The sequence below is a fragment of the Papilio machaon genome, chromosome 4 (genome assembly GCF_912999745.1).
Source record: "Papilio machaon chromosome 4, ilPapMach1.1, whole genome shotgun sequence".
Classification (NCBI taxonomy): Eukaryota; Metazoa; Arthropoda; class Insecta; order Lepidoptera; family Papilionidae; genus Papilio; species Papilio machaon.
In genome coordinates, this window is record NC_059989.1 from 400,127 (window position 1) to 419,639 (window position 19,513).

Consider the following 19,513-nt stretch of genomic DNA (forward strand, 5'->3'; position numbering starts at 1 on the left):
AAAGTTTTAATGTCACAGCTTTCTGAAATGATACATTACGGTGCATTTCCCAAAGTTTCATATTAATGTAAGCTTTAAAAGAAGTAATTTAAATAAATAGTCACATTGTTGCTATGTACAATATAACAAAAGTATGTAAACTCAACAGTATTTATTACGTAATTATTTGGCAACTTATACTTTAAATACGTTCGTGAGGATTTTAACATTAAGGGTGTTTTTTTTAATGAGATGTTCAATATATATTTACTACGAAAACAGGAAATACCGAAACGGAAATAAAAATATAGATAGCCATCAAATGTACAAGTTTATGTTCAGAGTTCACGTTCCCGCTACGAGTTTCCGTTTATTTAGTTTTCCGTTTGGATACATCAATAAAAAATAAATTATACCATGTTATGTGATGTCATATTTATTTCAAAACGATTTACAAAAACTGCTTAATAAACTTAAATTATTATTGAATCTTTGCTTATTTCGCACGCTATAAAAAGCGGCTCAATGATTTGAGTTGTTGAATATATTGAAGTCAAAAATTATATATTACTTATATATGTTTTGATGAAAAGTTACTTGTAAATATAATATAATTTATAAAATTTTGGTATTTTAGGTCCAAAATGGGATTGCAATGTTTAAGGCTACCTTAAGAAAAAAGACCTATATCTATAGCTAATAAATTAAAGTGAAACACACATAAAAAAACAAAATGTCAAATGCAAATGTCAGTTCAAAGGATATTGCTTACCTTTTCGAGTGTTTATTTATAATTCTCTAAAATAAACTGGAGTTTGTTATTGTTACAGTGTAAATTGTTATTCATTGAATTTCTAATATCACTTCATCAATTTCACATATTCAGGTACCTGGATTATTTGATACTAATTGTCTTAAGTTGTGTCATTGCGCAGTAAAATTTACACAAATAATAAGAGAACACGAATCTTTCGTAACATATACCCGGTATACGCTTCGATAAATCTAGAAGTATTAATTTATTATTCATATTATTTTATAGTCATCATCATCACCAGCTCACTATACGTTCCCACCGAGGGGCTCGGAGCCTACCCCAAGTTAGGGGTGACTAGGCCATAGTCAACCACGCTGGCCAAATGCGGGTTGGTTGACTTCACACATATCATTGAATTTCTTCTCAGATATGTGCAGGTTGCATCACGATGTTTTCCTTCACCGTAAGAACGTCGGATAAATGTACATATGTAAATCGAAAATCGAAAAACACATTGGTACATGGCGGGTTCGAACCCAGGACCCGCAGATTGCAAGTCAAGTGCTTAACCCCTGAGCCATCGACGCTCTCATTTTATAGTAACATTTGCAAAATATTTATTTTTACGTGTCACATTATGTACATATCGAACAATTTCAAATCGTTATAGAAACAATCAGAATTACTTAAGCAGTTTTAATTAAAATGTATAAGTTTATTATCTAAAAGACAGCGACAGACTTTTCTTTGCAATATCCTATACTTGTTCCATTTACAAACCTCTAAACCATGCATCATAGTTATTAGTTTGCACTAATAACATGCTTTTACTTTTTAACAAAATTTTTAGATTTGATTAACAATTACCACATTTTTTTTCCTGAAACATTACATATAGACCGGCGTTCAATGCTGGAAGTTAAAGATGAGCAGCCAACACCAGTACATGACGGTGAACAACTCTCCCAGCGCCAGGGTTGGAGATATTGAACATATAAGTATGCTTTTTTTCTTTAATAAAAATAAATAATAAAGTAAAACTTAATGAAAAAGAAATTTTGTATATCAGTAATGTTGTTTACAAGCATACTTTTTTAAATAAATTAAACCTTTTTCTACTAATTTAATATTATTTTATTTTTACTGTATTTAAATTGACTTGAATTAACTATATGAGGCAGACAAAACAAAAAAATAACAAAAAAGAAAAATAAATATAAGCAAAGTACTTAAGAGTGTGTGTTAGCATTATCTTTTATCTCAATATTTTATATATTATTTCCTCTATTATTAGGCCACCTGTCGGAGCACATTGGGTCTCTCTGTTTATCCTCAGAGTACTCAGATGTGACCCTGATAGTAGAGGGTCAGAGGATCCCTGCCCACAAAGTGATCCTTGCGGCCAGCAGTGATTACTTCAGAGCTCTACTGTATGGAGGCATGAGGGAAGCCAACCAGGTGAAGTAACATTTATAAATATTTGTAGGGACAGTAAAATTTTCTTACCAATACATGTGTAGTACAATCACCTAAGAACCAAATATGATTATAAAGACATACTTTCATATAGATATGCAGGTAATTAAGAAAAATATTGTTTCAGGCTGAAGTAGAACTGCAAGCACCTCTACAGGCGTTTAAAGCACTGTTACGATATGTTTATTCTGGTAAGTTAATTCTGCATAAATTAATATATTATAAACTAGCTTTTACCCGCGACTCCGTCCGCGCGGAATAAAAACAATGCACACAGGATAAAAAAGTTCCTATGTCCGTCTCCTAGTTCTAACTACCTCCCCATCAATTTCCAGTTAAATCAGTTCAACCGATCTTGAGTTATAAATAGTGTAACTAACATGACTTTCTTTTATATGTATAGATGACTAATATGTTGAACAATTCATACTCTTATTACTCTAGTTGTATGTAAAAAAACACTTACAAATAATACTTTAAAGAACAAAATTTAATTGATTTAAACTATGTTAATATCAATAATCGATTTTATGTAACTGTAATATTGATTTGAGTAGATCGAGAACTAAGATTAAGTTTTAAGTTTGTTGTACAATAAATGGAGAGTGTAACTCTTTTGTCCAGGACACATGGGACTGTCGCTTTTGCGTGAGGAGACAGTGCTGGATATGCTGGGGTTAGCGCACCAATTCAACTTCCAGGAGCTGGAGGCTGCTATATCAGACTATCTGCGACAGGTGCTCGCACTGAGGAATGTCTGCGCAGTACTCGACGCCGCCAGGTACATATGCTAGTGCATTAATCTATCTTAACTTGAAGAGTTTGTATGTTTGTATACCTTTAATTCGGGAACTACCAATTTGGTTCAAGAAGTTCTTGCATTTGAAACACAAATTTTTGTCCTCTTTCCCTTCCCATCCTTTTCTTTATAGGAAAGGATAGGAAGGGGAAGTGGATTTAGCGGAAGAGGGGACGCATAGGAAGGAGAAATATCCTTTTTCTGTGCGTCCCCTTCTCCATTAATTAAAGGTAGGCTACGCATCTGCATTTGTGGATGTCTATGGGCAACGGTCGCCTCGCTATTGCTGCGAATCCAGGTGGCCATTTGCTCGTTTGCAACCTTATAATATAAAAAATAATAATTATTATTACGGAAGGTCATAAGATAGAAGATTATTTCATGATTGTATGGAGTTGAGAAATTATACATAATTTTTTTTAGCATGTGATTTTTAATTTTATTATGGGAATATCCGAAAGATAAAGCTGATTTATCTATACAAAAATGTTTAACTTTTTTTCATAGACTGTATGGATTGGAGGCGCTGATGGACTACTGCTATAACTTCCTGGATAGGAACGCCACGGAGGTGCTGCAGCATGACTCCTTTCTACAGCTGTCTGTTGTAAGTTATGAAAATGCATGGAATGTTGTATGAACAGTATGGTGTTACTAAAGTCTGATGCTTTGGAAACCCTTTCTTAAAGACCCATTAAATTGTATACCTTAGGATAGATTCAGAGAAGTGTGTCTAGTATGTGACAATTATTTATATTTGTGTATTATGATTCAGGAAGCGCTGCAGGGTCTACTGGAACGCGACTCGTTTTTCGCGCCCGAGGTGGACATCTTCAAGGCGGTCTGTAACTGGTTCACCGCCAACCAGCAGTGGGTCAAGTCTGATAGTGGCATGATGCAAGTCGTAAGTACCACTTAAATTTACTTAGCCTGGTTAATAATATTAATCTTTTTTTTTTCGTTACAATATTAATATGAATTTCTAGCAGTTAATAAGAACATTTCAGATGCCTTACCTTTTTATGAAGTGCGGTGGAAATGAACAGAAAAAAGATAATTTATTTCCTTCCATACTTTCTATACAACCCCTCCCCTGTCCAATGTTAGGAAGGGGAGTAAAATTAGTGTTTTGTGTCAGGAGAAGATCCTAAAGTGCGTGCGGCTGACGCTGATGTCTCTGGAGGAGCTGCTGACTGCGGTGCGGCCGGTGGCGCTGGTGACTCCCGACATGCTGCTGGATGCTATACACGACAAGACGCAGACCAAGAGCACCGACCTGCCACATCGGGGCTTCCTACGTGAGATATATACATACTATAACTTTTGACTACTCAGAAACATTCATCACAGAACTAATGGGGGGAAACTTTTCTCTAGCGATAGGTGTGGATGATCTACAGTGCTGACTGTTCTCTATAAATAAGTGATTTGCTTGGAAGTGACAGCTTTTGCTTCATTCCGATGTTAACGCGTCTGTTACTGACCTCTACCGTTGGGAGAAAATGGCGAAAATCAAATAGGCACAAAATACCACGTCTTATAGCCTGTCCAAAAAGTGTAATTGTCTTGTATTTTCTTTTTTGGCATTTTATGTGCCAAAGTAGTTTTTATATATTTTTTAACATAACTATTATAAACTTTGAACAATGATAGGAAACTTCATCTTTTCTCCTTATTTGAATTAATTGAATGAGGTGGCAGAAAATGAAATGAAGATGGGACGTTGTTGACTGTTGTGCAGTGCCGGAGGAGAACGTAGCGACTCCGAAGCGCGGAGCTCGCGTCATATCTGGCGACATGAGGTCGGCGCTGCTGGACGGCGACGTGGACAACTACGACATGGAGCGCGGATACACGAGGCACACCATCAGCGACGCCGCCGACAACCCCGGCATCACTGTGCGTCTTGCACATCCCACCATCATCAACCATCTGCGTCTGCTGCTCTGGGACCGCGACCACAGGTATCACACACGTCACTCGAAAAGAAATATTGCTTATCTTACCATTTTTTTTTAATAGGATGACGATAAGTTTCATCTTTATATGAAAACTAGCTTTTACCCGCGACTCTGTCCGCGCGGAATAAAAAATAGAAAACTGGGTAAAAATTATCCTATGTCCTTTTCCTGGTTCTAAGCTACCTGCCCACCAATTTTCAGTCAAATCGATTCAGCCGTTCTTGAGTTATAAATGGTGTAACTAACACAACTTTCTTTTATATATATAGATAGATATGCCACATACGCCTTTGTATTTCAGCAAAAAAATTACATTTACACCTGTAAATATATATTTTGTTTATTGCATGTTGTTAACTAAACTAAAAGGCAGGTTCAAATCATCAATTTGTTACTTAGGCCTATATAAATAGGACCCATCGATATATCTGAAGGAAATCTCTATGGATCAAATATAATGTGATGAAGAGTGCAGGCGCATGCGCAGGTCGTACGCGTACTACATCGAGGTGTCGGTGGACCAGCAGGACTGGGTGAGGGTGGTGGACCACAGCAACTACTTCTGCCGCTCCTGGCAGAACCTCTACTTTGAGGCGCGCGTCGTCCAGTTCATCAAGATTGTAGGCACTAGCAACACTGTTAACAAGGTATTGCCATGTTATGTAACACATTTTTGTTTTTATTTTTTTAGTATTTCAGGTATAAATTAAACTTATTTCTTCATTTAATGAAATGAAATCTTTGTTTTTAATAGATTTAAGATAAAACCTGTAAGTTTTATGTTGTAATTTATTATTTATAGTGTAAGTACTATTGGTTTCCATTGAGTGAGTGACCTCGATCATAGAAAAGTATACATTTTAACAATATAATTGCATATATCTATTTTACTGATTAAATAAATTTTTTATTCAATTTATGAGATGTAACGTTGGTTAATATACATATTAATTAAGTTGGAGTGTCTTTAACATCGAGAAAAAGAAATCGTATGTCCACATGATGCGTTACTAATAAAGAAAAAAATAATTTTCAAATATTTTTGTCTATCTGTACGCAAGGTCGTGTTTGTTCCTGGTAATCTCCGGAACGGCTGGACCGATTTTATCCGGTCTTTGACTGGAAGGTAGCTGATGTACGCGAGCATGTCATAGGCTATTTTTTTTAATTCCGCACTGATGAAATCGCCGGCAATCGTTAGAAATACAAAATGGTGTATTGTGTACAGGTATTCCACGCGGTGTCGCTGGAGGCGCTGTACACGGCGCGAGTGCCTCCACTCTGCAACGGTCTGGTGAGACCCACACACAACGTCGCCACTGTTGACCTCGCAGCTGTTGTCATTGAGGGCATCAGGTATGTGTCATGTCATGTCACCATATGCACCACTTTGGCTGCTGTCCCCAGCAAAGTCAACGTATTCCCGCTTTTGCAAACGGATTGAAAATTGAAAATTTGTTTTATTACTAGCTGTCGCCCGCGACTCGATGTTAGATAGAAATTTGTTCAGTAGACAAATTAAAAAAAATACGGTTTAGAAGTCATACCACTATTCGAGGGTATTAAAATTGCTTTGTGCTATCTTCTATGAAAAAAGTATTTGTAAAACGCATTTAAACCAGATGTTCAGGTCTGTAAAAAAAAATGGTTTCCTTAGGTTAGGTATGCACCCATATTTTCCAACAAAACGTAACAAATTGTGCTCATCGCTGATATTACAGTTGTCAAAATATAAAGTTTTCAATATAATATTTGCTCGTGCGCAGCCGATCCCGCAACGCCCTGCTGAACGGTGACACGGAGCACTACGACTGGGAGCAGGGCTACACCTGCCACCAGCTCGGCTCCGGCGCCATCGTGGTGCAGCTCGCGCAGCCCTACATGCTCTCCTCGGTGCGGCTGCTGCTGTGGGACTGCGACTACAGACACTACTCCTACTACGTCGAGACCTCCGTCAACTACTGGCACTGGGACATGGTCGCCGACCGCACGCGCGACCACTGCAGGTCACCCTCCCCCTACCCCTCACCACCCACCACACACACACATACACTTCCTTTTCCTTGTCACTCATATTCAATTGCAGATGTATATGACATATAAAAAAAAATTATGTTGTAATTTATAATGTAAAATTGCAGGTCATGGCAGGTGATCTACTTCAGTCCTCGGCCAGTCTCTGTCATCCGTATTGTCGGCACTCACAACTCTGTCAATGAGGTGTTTCATCTTCCACTTGTAAATGTAATAAATCTCTGTAACACCAGACGCTATAATTTATGACTGTATGTGCAGGTGTTCCACCTGGTGCATCTGGAGTGTCCGGCGCAGGTGGAGGAGCCGCGCGAGGAGACCGCCAGCGGCAGGAAGCCGCGCTCTGACCGCGCCCTGCCCGGCCCCACCAGTCAGTACCCATTACAAATTATATCGCACTCAGAGTCGTTAGGACCTACACTTAGAACTTCCGCATGACCAATTAATGACTTCGAGCTGGATTGATATTGATGATTTACAGTATATTTATGGTCCACAGGCAGCAGCGTGAGCCCGGAGCGAGTGCGGGCGGCGTCCCCCACCGGGTCTGCGGAGTCCGCGGGCTCCACCAGCTCGGCCGGGTCGGCGAGGTCCCGCCGCAGTGTGCCGCCCGCGGAGACCGCCAAGGAGGCCGCCGAGACTTACGACGAGTGAGGCAGCGCCCGCCGCGCGCACTGCCACTGCGTCTGACACTCTATGACACACTTATGACACCGGGCAATGGTCATCCGTCATAGAAGTCACCGATCTGGGATAATGTGACTAAGTGTATGTGATTCTAAAAATCTCTTTTATTCGATGTGGTTACGAATTGAATGACAATTTTTTTTTGTGTTGCCAGTTATTGAAATATTTACGAATTCGAAATTAAATAATAAATAATATTGAGTGTGCGAATATAAAAAGAATAATTAAAAAGGTATGTATTCTTTTTAGTAAAAATGTCACTTATGCATTTTTCAAACATTTTTATAACCTTAAAAAATTTACTACTTGTATGTATATTTGAGAAAGTGTGTGAAAATAGAATTAAGTTTAATTTTTATCGCAACGACATCTTTTTCTCTAGTTATTTAGTGTTTAGTCTATACCTTCTAGTCTCGCTTTGATGTTTTAAATTATTTACTTGGATTTCCATTTCGTAAACATGCAAAAATACATCGCAATTGGAATAAAACGGCCATTCTTTGTATCATAAATATCTACTATTCTGATTTCATAAATGTTTCATTTGTGATTTATTTAAATTTTTTTTATTTGTTCTCTTGTAAAAATTAAATTGAAACTAGCACTGCCACTAAGTTGTTTAATGAATCAGTTTGGATGTCTTGAGTATTCGCTTAGTGTGACACTTAGTGACTGCGACACATAGCAAGTAAATCTGCACCTGCCTAAAACATATTTAGTCCCCATAGTTATTTTAATCCTCTTTCTCTTTCCACCCCTTCTCTTATAAGGAAAGGATGGGAATGGGAGGTGGGTTTGATGGAGGAGATGCATAGGAAGGTTAAAATTCTCTTTTTGTGTGTTTCCTCCTTTGTCAATTGAGGGTAGGCAACGCATCTGCAATTGCGAATGTCTATGGGCAGCGGTCGCTTCGCTATTTCGGTGAATTCATGTGGCCGCATGCTCGTTTACTACCTTGTAATATAAAAAAAAAAAAATTTCTCATTGTGTGATATATTATTTTAATATGTCATGAAATTGATCTTTGTTTTATCATTTATCTAGATTCAAAGCGTATGTTGTTAAGTTTATCTAATATATAAAATTCTCGTGTCACAGTTTTCGTTGCCACACTCCTCCCAAACGGCTTGACCGATTCTCATGAAATTTTGTGAGCATATTCAGTAGGTCTGAGAATCGGCCAACATCTATTTTTCATTTTTTTTAACTGCGCGCGGACGGATTCACGGGCGATAGCTAGTATACTATATCCATAGAAACTTTCATTTACAATACGTAATTGTGTGTGGCCTAATTATTTTATTGTTATATCTTTGCACGAAATGTTTTAATATTTAGGTTATAAGTTTAATGTAATGTGTATTTGATAAGAGAATATAATATTTTCATATCCATTCATATCTTGGTTTATTGCAGCAAAATGAAAATTAAATTAGGAATATTCACCGATCTCTATACAAATAGATCGTTGCTTGGAAATTTTGCTTAATTCCGACGCAATTTGATGTAACTATCAACTAACTGTTTCTGAGAATAAAATGTCTATTTAAAAGATATACCTGTGAGATAATAATGTTTTAAATGAGGATTTTGGTTTCGGAAACAAACTGTCAATATATTATTTGAGTTCTCACCACTTCTACCAAAAGGACGCAAATCAAATTGGCACAAAATATCATGACTTACAGCCTGTCCATGTATAGAGGTCAGTTGGAATATTACAATATTGTTATAGGGATTTCCATATCATTAAAATTTTTATTTTATGTTTGATAGATCTTATATTTATGTAGATTTTTTTATCAGTAAAAATACAGTTATGAAAATGATTAAAAGAATATATATGGATATTCTCTAAGGATAAGTAACTTTGGCTTTAAAAATTTTCCATAGCTTCATTACCAGGATGCACTAAACAAATTTTTTTTTTTTTAAGTGAACATATATTGTAGTTAATCTTGTGTATGTTTTTTGTGTAATATTGTTATAAGCATAAGAGTAGAGAACATTGATTGCTGTGATAATGAAAGGCTTGTCTTTGGCAACGGGGAGAAGACAATTTGTAATACAAGTTTGTAGTTGTGATTGTTTTAGTTGATAATTGGAATGTTAATTAAATTTTAATAAAGTTTTAATTGTATAATATTTGTGTTTTATTTTTTGTATAAACGCATATTAAAGTGTTTGCTTTTTTGCTTATCAACATTTCTCTATGTGAAATGCAGCCACTAAATGTTAAGGAATTGACAGATTACTAAACAAACTTACTAAAAAAAAACTATGAACAATTGCTAATACTTATTACTTACAGCTATTTAATTTCAAATTACACAACACATCATGTGATCTGTGGCCCTCTTTCTCTTACAATGGCTCTGTTTTTCTTCAATAATTTACTTGGTTCTATTATGTCTGGATTACTTTCCTCTGCTAAGTCATCTAGTCTCTTCCTGAGCAGCTGCTTCAGATCCTCTACAGAACTTCCCTTCAATGCAGAGATACCAATTATATCTTGAAATGAAATTAGATTTTCTGGACGTATTTCTTCAGGTATTTTTTCAATAATATTGTGTATATTTGAAAGTGATTCTTTAACTTTCCCAAAAATATCTTCAGCACCATTTAAATCCATTTTGTTAATGGCTAAAATAACTGGTTTATTCAGCAATTCAGGATCATACAGTTCCAACTCCTTGTTCAGCAATAAAACTGTTTCTAAACATGTTCTCTTTGTATGCCTTGGACTCAATCTGAAACCTTCAACATCAGCAATAAACAGCAACAATTTTGTTCTTTCTACATGTTTTAAAAACTTATGTCCTAGACCAATATTAATATGTGCCCCTTCTATTAAACCTGGCAGATCCGCCATCGAGATTTGCCTGAGGTCCTCATATTGGATTATGCCCTTATTTGGTTTTATCGTAGTGAAGGGATAGTTTGCTATCCGTGGCTTGGCTCTAGAAATAGCTTTTAGCAGAGAACTCTTGCCTGCGTTCGGAAAACCGACAAGGCCTATGTCTGCAATTAGTTTAAGATCTAAACGTATATGATGTATCTGACCAAAATGCCCTAAGAAGTTGTTGTCTGGATTTCCTCCAGGACCTCCCCTAGCCACTATGACTGTATCACCTTCTTTGTCTATGGTACCCAAGACTTTGCCATCTTCTCTGTAAACTGTAACACCGAGCGGTACTTCGAGTTTAATGTCAGAACCAGGGTTTCCAACTATCTTAGTTTTTCGGCTATCCTCTCCATGTCCAGCGGTGATTGTCTTGGCGCGATACTTTGACATATGTCTGAGATTAGCATTTTCGCTTCCTACGCAGTACACGCATCCTCCTTGACCACCGAGACCTCCGAACTTAGGAAGCCCGGTACCACCGGTCCCACCTTTTACATGTAGTCTGACGGAATCTAAAAACTTACTACGTAAATAATTACGTGGTATTTTTATTTCTTTAACTGCATAACAAATTTTGGTAATAAAAACCATAGTTTAAGTATTTTTATAGGTTACTTTTATGTTTTTATATAAACACTTGAAATCATTTCTTTATGTCATTGTCACATTGACATTTTGACATTTGATACGCTAACTTTAAAATGCAGAGTATAAATAATTTTTAACCTATATCGCACAACGTCAACGTTATACGCACCATGCAAAATTGTTTTACATCGATGATATGACATCGATCGATAATATTTAATCTGTTGTCATTTGAAATGACAGTGACAGTGATGGAATGGAAGCAAAAAAAAAATTGATATGAAAAATGATAAGAAGACCAATGTTTAAAGTATTGATCCAAAATAAAACCGCGCAAGGCAAAGAAAGTTATATTATTAAATAAACCCACAATCTAGTTAAAATGCAATTAGTTTTTTATAAGTGCGTTGTTGTTTTAATTTTATTTAATGGGGTATCATATTTATCGGCAAGCGATGGCGATCGATCCCCGTTTTATCAGAAATGTGTGAAGAATTGTGTGAAATCTGATTGTACTGAAGGTGAGAATTAGATTTAAAGCTTTAATATATATCTATTTTAAGATATTTACTGGTTTATTGATTAATATTTAATATTTGTTGTAGCTTTAGTGTAAGAACTATTGAATTTTTTGCCTTGAATTTGTTTTTTTTTTTGGAATTATATTTAGTATCCAAATGAAAGTAGGAAGCAGGTTGTCTTAGAAAATTAATGAAAACTCTTTTAATGAAGTTGTAATGTCTATTTTCTTTTAGATGAGAAACAATTTACTCCAACAGCGGAAAAAAAACTTAAAACTACCAACCCACTATTTATGTGGAACTGTTTGGCTGAATGTCGGTATAACTGTATGTGGAGAACTGTGGAAGGATTTCAGCAGCGGGGCTATGATGTACCAAAGTTTCACGGAAAGGTAATTTCTTTGTTTTAAAGAAAAATTAAATTCATTTATGATAATTTTAGTAAAGTTTAACACCATTTTATTTTTCTGTTATAACGTAGCCTTCTAGCAGTGTAAACTAGCCTTACATATGGTCAAATTTTCTGTTGTGTATGAATTCTGTTGGTTTTTAATAATTTTGCTTTTTAATAATTTGTATTTAAATTTTATTTGTATATTTGTTTTTCTCACTTAAAGGGCAGGTGGTGGCTGAAATCTGCTTAATCAAACTCTGGTATGAGGCATCTTTCTTGACTGTTTTCTTATGCTAGCTAGCTCATAGTACTACTTGCCATTAGCCATTTTGTAGATTTTGTAGAGAGGCAGTTGTTGAAATGCATTTTTCTGAAATTGGATTAACATCACCCGTAACTTAGGGTAGGCTTTGAGCCCCTCAGTGGGGATGTATAGTGAACTGATGATGATGATGAAAGTCATCTGAACAATTGGTGTTATTATGCAATAAAACATCATTATTAAATTGCCAATAGCATAAAGGGTACTGAACTGATCATATCTTGCTCGTAGGTTTGAATCTTACCATTCAAGATTTTCGTGATCCATAGCCTAAGCTTCTAGCTTTGTTAGGATGGATAAGCAGTATTACTAAATTGTTTCAACAATCTGCTAATATTTAGTACAGTAATATATTATGATGGAAACAAAATTAGAATCTAGCTAGCCATACAAACCTTTTCACGCTATGAAGTTCAAAAATTCTGTCAACAAGTAATAATACAAAAGTACCAAAGTCATTACTACTGCTAGATTTCTAAAACAAATTACGAAACTAAACTTTGTTCTTCAAAATCAGGCAAGACAGGCTATGACAGATCACAATAAACTGGACTTAGCATAAAATATGATCATTTACTTGCAGTGGCCATTTAAAAGGATCTATGGGGTGCAAGAGCCAGGATCCGCGTTTGCGTCTTTCCTGAACCTGGCGGCGCACGTCTTCATGCACGTGGAGTTCACGCGGAAGTTCTCTATAGATGATGATGATCCTAGAGTTTTTTTCTGGCATTTCTTTGCCGCGGTCAGTATTTCCTCTATTGTACAGATATTACCACAGTATTGATAGGATAATATTTAACATTTTTATACGGTGCTTGAATACATTTTTAGTGAATTTTATTACTACTTTTTTAAATTGATACTTTGATATTTCAGGAAAATCTATATATATAAAAGAAAGTCGTGTTAGTTACACTACTTATAACTCAAGAACGGCTGAATCGATTTGACTGAAAATTGGTGGGCAGGTAGTTTAGAACCAGGAAAAGGACATAGGATATTTTTTACCCCGTTTTCTATTTTTTGTTCCGCGCGGACGGAGTCGCGGGTAAAAGCTAGTGTATTATATAATGCCAAATAACTTCAAATTTTAAAATATAAGAGTGGATGAGACAGTTTTTGACTGCCTTCTCGTTTAGTGTTTTTAATTAAATGAAGTATGTATGGCTGTTTGTGTATGCAGGTGTGTATGAACGCGTGGATCTGGTCTTTAATATTCCACACGAGAGACAGCCCTTTCACAGAGTTCATGGACTACGGGTGCGCGCTCTCTATGGTCATGATCATGTATATTGCAGCTGTGATCAGGTTAGTCAAATGTACTAGCATTACACTTTTTTAACAACTACCTAACTGCCTATCTTTAATCGTCGGAGGAGGGGATGCACATAAAGAGAATATTTCCCCTTTCCAATGCGTCTCCTTGGTCAAATCTACTTCCTCTTTCCATCCTTACCTTATAAGAATAGGGTGGAAAGAGAAATACTACTAAAATTAGGACTCCGGCACCGCACACTCATCAGACGAGATGTGGAATTCATTCAACTTCTTCTGTGTAGTTGTGGTATTGCTAGTGGTCGAGCCGACGAATTTGTGCAACAGATGTTGTGCTGGCGTCTACCACTGTTATTATTTTGATTTTATACAAAAGTGACTAGAGAATTGCAATGTTAAGCAATTAACCTCACAGATTTTTATGATTTTCCTAGGCAAATTGTCTCTTCTTTGGATCTGTATTGAACATTCAATATTTCTTTTTGTCTTTTGTCTTGGAGATGTTTTATTAAATGGATGTAATTTATGTCAGGGTGTTCAGCAAGCGCTCGAAGCTGACAACGAGCATCGTGGTACTGTCGGCGTTGGTGTACGCTCAGCACCTCTTCTACCTGTACTCCGCACGCGTAGACTACCACTACAACATGATGGTCAATTTGTTCTTTGGTAAATTACGCATAGAAGGATTTCTATGGGGTTCCTCTTTAGCAAAGGTCATTGAGTAGACGGGATGCTCAATCATGTCAAATTGTGGTGTGTCGCAGGTGTGTGTGGATCCTTGATATGGTTGTGGTGGGGCGCGGGGCAGTGGTTGTCGGGGCGGCGGTACGCGTGGCGGCTGCTGGCCTTCGTGCTGCTGTCGGCGGTCGCGCTCAGCCTCGAGCTGCTCGACTTCCCGCCCTACTACCACATCTGGGACGCACACGCGCTCTGGCATCTCGCCACAGTACCGCTGCCATTGCTGTTCTACAGGTGAGGATTCTCTGACACTTTGCCAACACAGGAAGTAAAAGAGAGGAGCTAATGTTAAATGACTACCACATACAATATAATCAAAATCAAAAGAAATAATAGCTTTGATTGAAAGAGTTGTACCAGCATCTACTGCTGCAGACTTCAAGTATATTATAGCTAAATATGAAATAGTTTTAATCTAATCGTCTAGACTTTAAAAATGTTTATCAACCGTAGCGTTTTATCACCTAATAGTTGAATATGTTCCAGAAAACTTTGCATCTTTTTGCAGGTTTGTGATAGACGACCTGCAGTACACGCGGCGCAGCCAGGGCCCCAAGGAGGACCTCAAGTTGACATAAGATATTTGTGATCTCTTAAATGTAACGTTGCTCGACTAGTCTTTTTATTATACTTACATTAAAACCTACTTTTTATGTACCCATGTATTTTATTAATGCTCACTTTATCGCCTTATTACTTATTACTTATTACCTAGGACTGTGGTAACTTCGGATGACTTATTCATTCCAGTGAAATTATTATAAGCACATAATTATTACAGTATGCTTAATTTATTTTAAATACTATAAAAATTTATACGTGACACAAGAATTTACTTTTACAACTGAATCGTTTAACTGTTTTCGGGAACCGGAGATTTTAATTTCTGCTTCTTGAGCCATTCGAGCTTGAGGCCCATCCTCTCCCTTGGCGGAGAGAGCGGCGCGCGGTACTGCTCCCGGAACGTCTTAGAGAGCCGCTTCTTCAGCATGGCGCTGCGGGCCTCGTAGCCGCGCCAGAACAGCGCCTCGTCCGGCTCGCGGCCCGAGTACGACTTCTCGGAGAAATGTATCGGGGATTTGTTCACGTTGAACATCAGCTTCTCGTCCCAGTGGCGCCGGTACTCCTGTTCCATATAGGGCGATTGCCTTCTAGAACTTTCCTGGATCTTCAGGACGCTCTCTCTGTCCGTTTCGACGATGTCTTTCAAGTATTCTCGTCTCAGAGCTTGTCCGGGCCTTTCTGCACTCTGTCCTGTAGGTCTCCGCCCCCTGTGCGTTTTGTAGCTGTATACAGTCTGCGTGTCCGTGTCCGAGCTCGAAGACTTGGCGTCGTCGGCCGTCCCTCGGCCGCTGGGCAACATTCTGTTACTCAAGCTCTTCTTTTTCAACATTTTAACAGTTTCAAACATTTTTTGTAGTAATTCGGGTTTTACGTTTTTCTGTAAATAAAATGAAACATTAATATATATTCTTGAAATTTATTAAAAATTGTTTACGATAATTTTACTAAATACTGACTCAACCTAATATGAATCTAACTAAAACTATGAATGCGAATGTTTGGATGGATGGATGAATGTTTGTAACAAGGTCTCTTCAGAACGGCTCAACGCATCTCGATGAAATTTGCAATCACATAGAACATAGTCAGGAAGACACATAAGCTACTAAGTAATTAAGTTTCTTTTTTAAATTAATGCCGCGCGGACGACAGCTAGTAGAATTACAAAAGCTATTTACTTCTATTTCTGTATCGGCAGCCGGTGTGAGCTCAGTGCCGATAGTGGTCGAACGCGTTTCGTTTTCATTTTTCGTCTCACTTTTGTCAAAAGCTTCATATTCCTGAGCCACTGATGTTAGTTTATCTTCTTCTTCGTCGTTAATGGTTTGTAAAGATTCTTCGTTGACAAATTCCTCTGATTCACTGCTCACTTCTGTTTGTACCTCGCTGGTCGAGGTGGTGTGAGTACGATCCTCATCGATGCCGCACGACATTACCATTGCGGGTATGTCCATCTGATTTTCTTTTTCTTCACCAGAATTTTGTTCTAAGATCGTCATTTCCTTCGTGGTGACAGTGTTCAGTTCAGATTGCTCAATCTTCCTCGGGTAGTCGATAGATATATGTGATGTGTTTTTACTACAATAATTAACGTTTAGTGCTATGGATTTGTATATTTCTTTTATCAAGTTCATGGTCTCGCTCTTGGGCGGCGAGGTGTAGGCGGGGCCGTCTGTGTTGGTAGCCGTCGTGATCGCCGGCTTCAAGTGCACAGGCTTCGACTCCGCGTTCACGTTGTCTATATGTTGGCATTCGAAATCGTGATGTTTTATATTTGGAAATATTAGGGGGAAGTTCTGCATACATTTCACCGTAGGAGATTGTATATTAGCGTAGTAGAAGTTAGGAACATGACGCGGGTACGTAGCTAAGCAAGGGTTGATGTTGTACAAAGGGTTGTAGTTATAATTGTTGAGAAGTGTCGACCCGTAGGTGATGTTATTGTGCGACATATCTTTTTGAACGACGACATCTTTTTTAGCTCTGGAAACGACATTGTGTTGCTTAATATTTGACTTCACTTCTGCTAAAACGGATTGTAATATGGTTTTAATTTGAGTTAGTGCTACTTCAGCCTTGTTTTCATCTGGAATATTAAGCTGGACCCCTTTCGATTCGACCGTCTGGCATTCCGCGCTATTAGTATTATCAGTCACACATTCTGCATTTTTAAACGTCGGTTCTACTGCAATAACACGTTGAGGTTTGGGACTGGGATTTTGTTTTACATAAACATCTCCATAATCTATAGAACAAATTTTAGGTTCACTGGAATTAGTTGATTGATGTGTATGAGTTCGATTTTTTTTCTTCTGAATATTGGTGATTGTGAATTCATGTCCATTTTTGTAACGAGTTTTAAAAGGAACGCGTGCGCCATCGTATGCCCGGCGAGTACCATCGTTGGCGAGCACTAACGGACTTAAATTTAGTTTGGTGTTTTCGTGCCAGCAATCAGTATTCCACCTTTTCATTTGCTTCGGTATAACCTCTTCTTTCTTCTGTTTAATAGGTTTCTCCCTTACTGGGAACATATCATAATCATCGGAGTTATAATATCTGTTATAATTATTACGATCATTATGGGAATGGTCCGAAACGGGCTCGGAGTCGATGGTAAAGTTATTGGTAACATCAATATTTATATGATTTGGTTTGGGATAAGTCCTGTCGAGGTTTTCGTATTTGCTGTAGGAGCATGATATGTCAGAGGTGTATGATAGGTCCCTGCGGGTGGGGTCGCGGCACACTGGCGAGGAGAACTGGCTGATGTCGGTGAGCCGGTCGCCGATCAGCTCCGGCTCATATTGCTTGCGGATCATCTTGTTGATGTAGGCGCGGGAGAGGAGGTTTCTATTGATCGTGCTAAAGTCAGACGTTTTGTCGTAGCTGTTGAAAGGCGAGTTCAAAGCCTGAGTGAAATAAACCAGTTGCGTCTTCCTCCGGGGTTTCTTCTTGAGGGCTTTCTGAAGCCTTTTCGGAAAGATTTTGCTGCTTATTTTGGAAACTTTTGTTGGAAACGTTGAAGTAGGTATATCGGCGATGTTCGAATCGGAATAGGCGAATCTACATATTTCGGTGTTATCTTCCGTAGAATATGAGGACATTACGAATAATTTAGAAATTTTCCGTTTGAAGCCACGCTTAGGTTTAGTGTTGCAGGCGTGATTGGAGACGGGCACTTTGCACTCGGCCTTCTTGTCTCGCGACTTGTTACGAATCATGTTGGGTTTCCCGAGCGCGGTCTGAACAATGGCGGCGACGCGGTTGTTCTTGCTATTGTTGGCGCTAGGCGCTCTGGCCTTCACCTCGCGCAGCTCCCTCTCCAGAGAGTTTATCTTCTGCTGTAAGTCTGTCACATCTATTGGAATGCACGAAATTATTTTCACTTCTGTCTGTGATGGAGTGTTACCTGGAATGTTATTGACATTATTAATGTTTTAATTTTGAAATATTTTATAATGCGATCACATGCCGGGGTTGATGGCTAATTTAACTGGACTATTACTGGACTGGATATTTGGTTGGTTCGATCGATCTATTAATTTTTTAATCGTTCGTTTGAAGTTGGTATTTAGTGTCCCCTTATTTGTTTCCGTAACTGTTTTTGACTTGCAGTATATATTAATATTGATTCATTATATTTTTTTACCTAAATTGAACGCTACTCGTCGCAGAAAATTTTCTAACCCTTTAAAACGTTGCTTGTATGGTGGACCTTGATTGTCTCTGCTCATGTTGAATGCTGATATCAACTAAAAATTTAAAAAAATAGTTGTATAAATATTATTCTTAGCAATTTCAAATAAGCGTAATCCGTGGCTTCGAAACTGGGGCTACATTTTTCGTAGTCAATTTTAGGTAATTGTTTTAGTTTAGAGATGAACAATCTTCGTGAGTTTAATTTTTTACTGTTTTTCCTACACTCAATTGTAATAACTTACCGTAATGCTTACTGAAACAATTATATTTATTATTTATATCGTTCAGTTTCCGCGAAAACTATCAATTTCATATTTATTAACCGAATCACGATAACATAACGAAAATATTTGACGTAATTACATAAATGACATTTTTTGACATTTCTTGAGTTGTTTATATTTTTGTTTCTAATTGCATGAAAACGGTTGGTGATAAACCAGTGTTGGTAGAATATTGTGTATACTGTTTGATAGTAAGGAGGTCAACGTGGGCTGGATGATAGCAATTTATATAGTACAGTAAAATATCCCTTTTCTGTCTATGATGGGCAACGGTCACTTCATTGTTTCAACGATTTTAAGTGACCATTTGCTTGTTTGTCATCTTTTACTAAAAATAAATCTAATAACTTGTTTCACCATACAAATCCAAAGATGTAGCAGCTTATAGCCTTCACCAGATCTAACGTACCTTATCTAAAGTTATCAACAATAAAATGCACATATCGTTTCCAATATTTTTATTTTTAATTTAGTGGCAGTGAAATTTTATTGGGTGGGTCTCGTGACATACAAACATAACCTGGTAC

The 19,513-nt window shown here is 37.5% G+C and overlaps 4 protein-coding genes across 4 annotated transcripts; 2 read left to right on the forward strand and 2 right to left on the reverse strand.

Moving 5' to 3' along the window:
* The first annotated feature begins 720 nt into the window (after positions 1-720).
* LOC106719002 (BTB/POZ domain-containing protein 9) lies at positions 721-7,839 on the forward strand. The gene is made up of 15 exons (XM_045686764.1): positions 721-865; positions 1,635-1,734; positions 2,031-2,194; positions 2,340-2,403; positions 2,837-2,993; positions 3,519-3,618; positions 3,787-3,915; positions 4,150-4,309; positions 4,753-4,975; positions 5,460-5,619; positions 6,201-6,328; positions 6,739-6,978; positions 7,114-7,192; positions 7,268-7,376; positions 7,506-7,839. The coding sequence occupies exons 2-15, from the start codon at positions 1,662-1,664 to the stop codon at positions 7,658-7,660; spliced, it is 1,941 nt and encodes a 646-aa protein (XP_045542720.1). The 5' UTR covers positions 721-865; positions 1,635-1,661; the 3' UTR covers positions 7,661-7,839.
* A 2,154-nt stretch (positions 7,840-9,993) lies between these two features.
* On the reverse strand, positions 9,994-11,227 carry LOC106719003 (GTP-binding protein 10 homolog). Its single transcript, XM_014513233.2, has one exon. The coding sequence runs from the start codon at positions 11,187-11,189 to the stop codon at positions 10,032-10,034; it is 1,158 nt and encodes a 385-aa protein (XP_014368719.2). The 5' UTR covers positions 11,190-11,227; the 3' UTR covers positions 9,994-10,031.
* A 194-nt stretch (positions 11,228-11,421) lies between these two features.
* LOC106718995 (post-GPI attachment to proteins factor 3) lies at positions 11,422-15,073 on the forward strand. Its single transcript, XM_014513224.2, has 7 exons — positions 11,422-11,707; positions 11,942-12,099; positions 13,007-13,165; positions 13,607-13,731; positions 14,231-14,364; positions 14,463-14,670; positions 14,945-15,073. Exons 1-7 carry the CDS (start codon positions 11,569-11,571, stop codon positions 15,012-15,014), a joined length of 993 nt encoding a protein of 330 aa, XP_014368710.2. The 5' UTR covers positions 11,422-11,568; the 3' UTR covers positions 15,015-15,073.
* A 216-nt stretch (positions 15,074-15,289) lies between these two features.
* Positions 15,290-18,740, reverse strand: LOC106718978. The gene is made up of 3 exons (XM_014513204.2): positions 18,653-18,740; positions 16,179-18,412; positions 15,290-15,877 (listed from the first exon to the last, which is right to left on the reverse strand). The coding sequence occupies exons 1-3, from the start codon at positions 18,735-18,737 to the stop codon at positions 15,290-15,292; spliced, it is 2,907 nt and encodes a 968-aa protein (XP_014368690.2). The 5' UTR covers positions 18,738-18,740.
* Between the last annotated feature and the right edge of the window lie 773 nt (positions 18,741-19,513).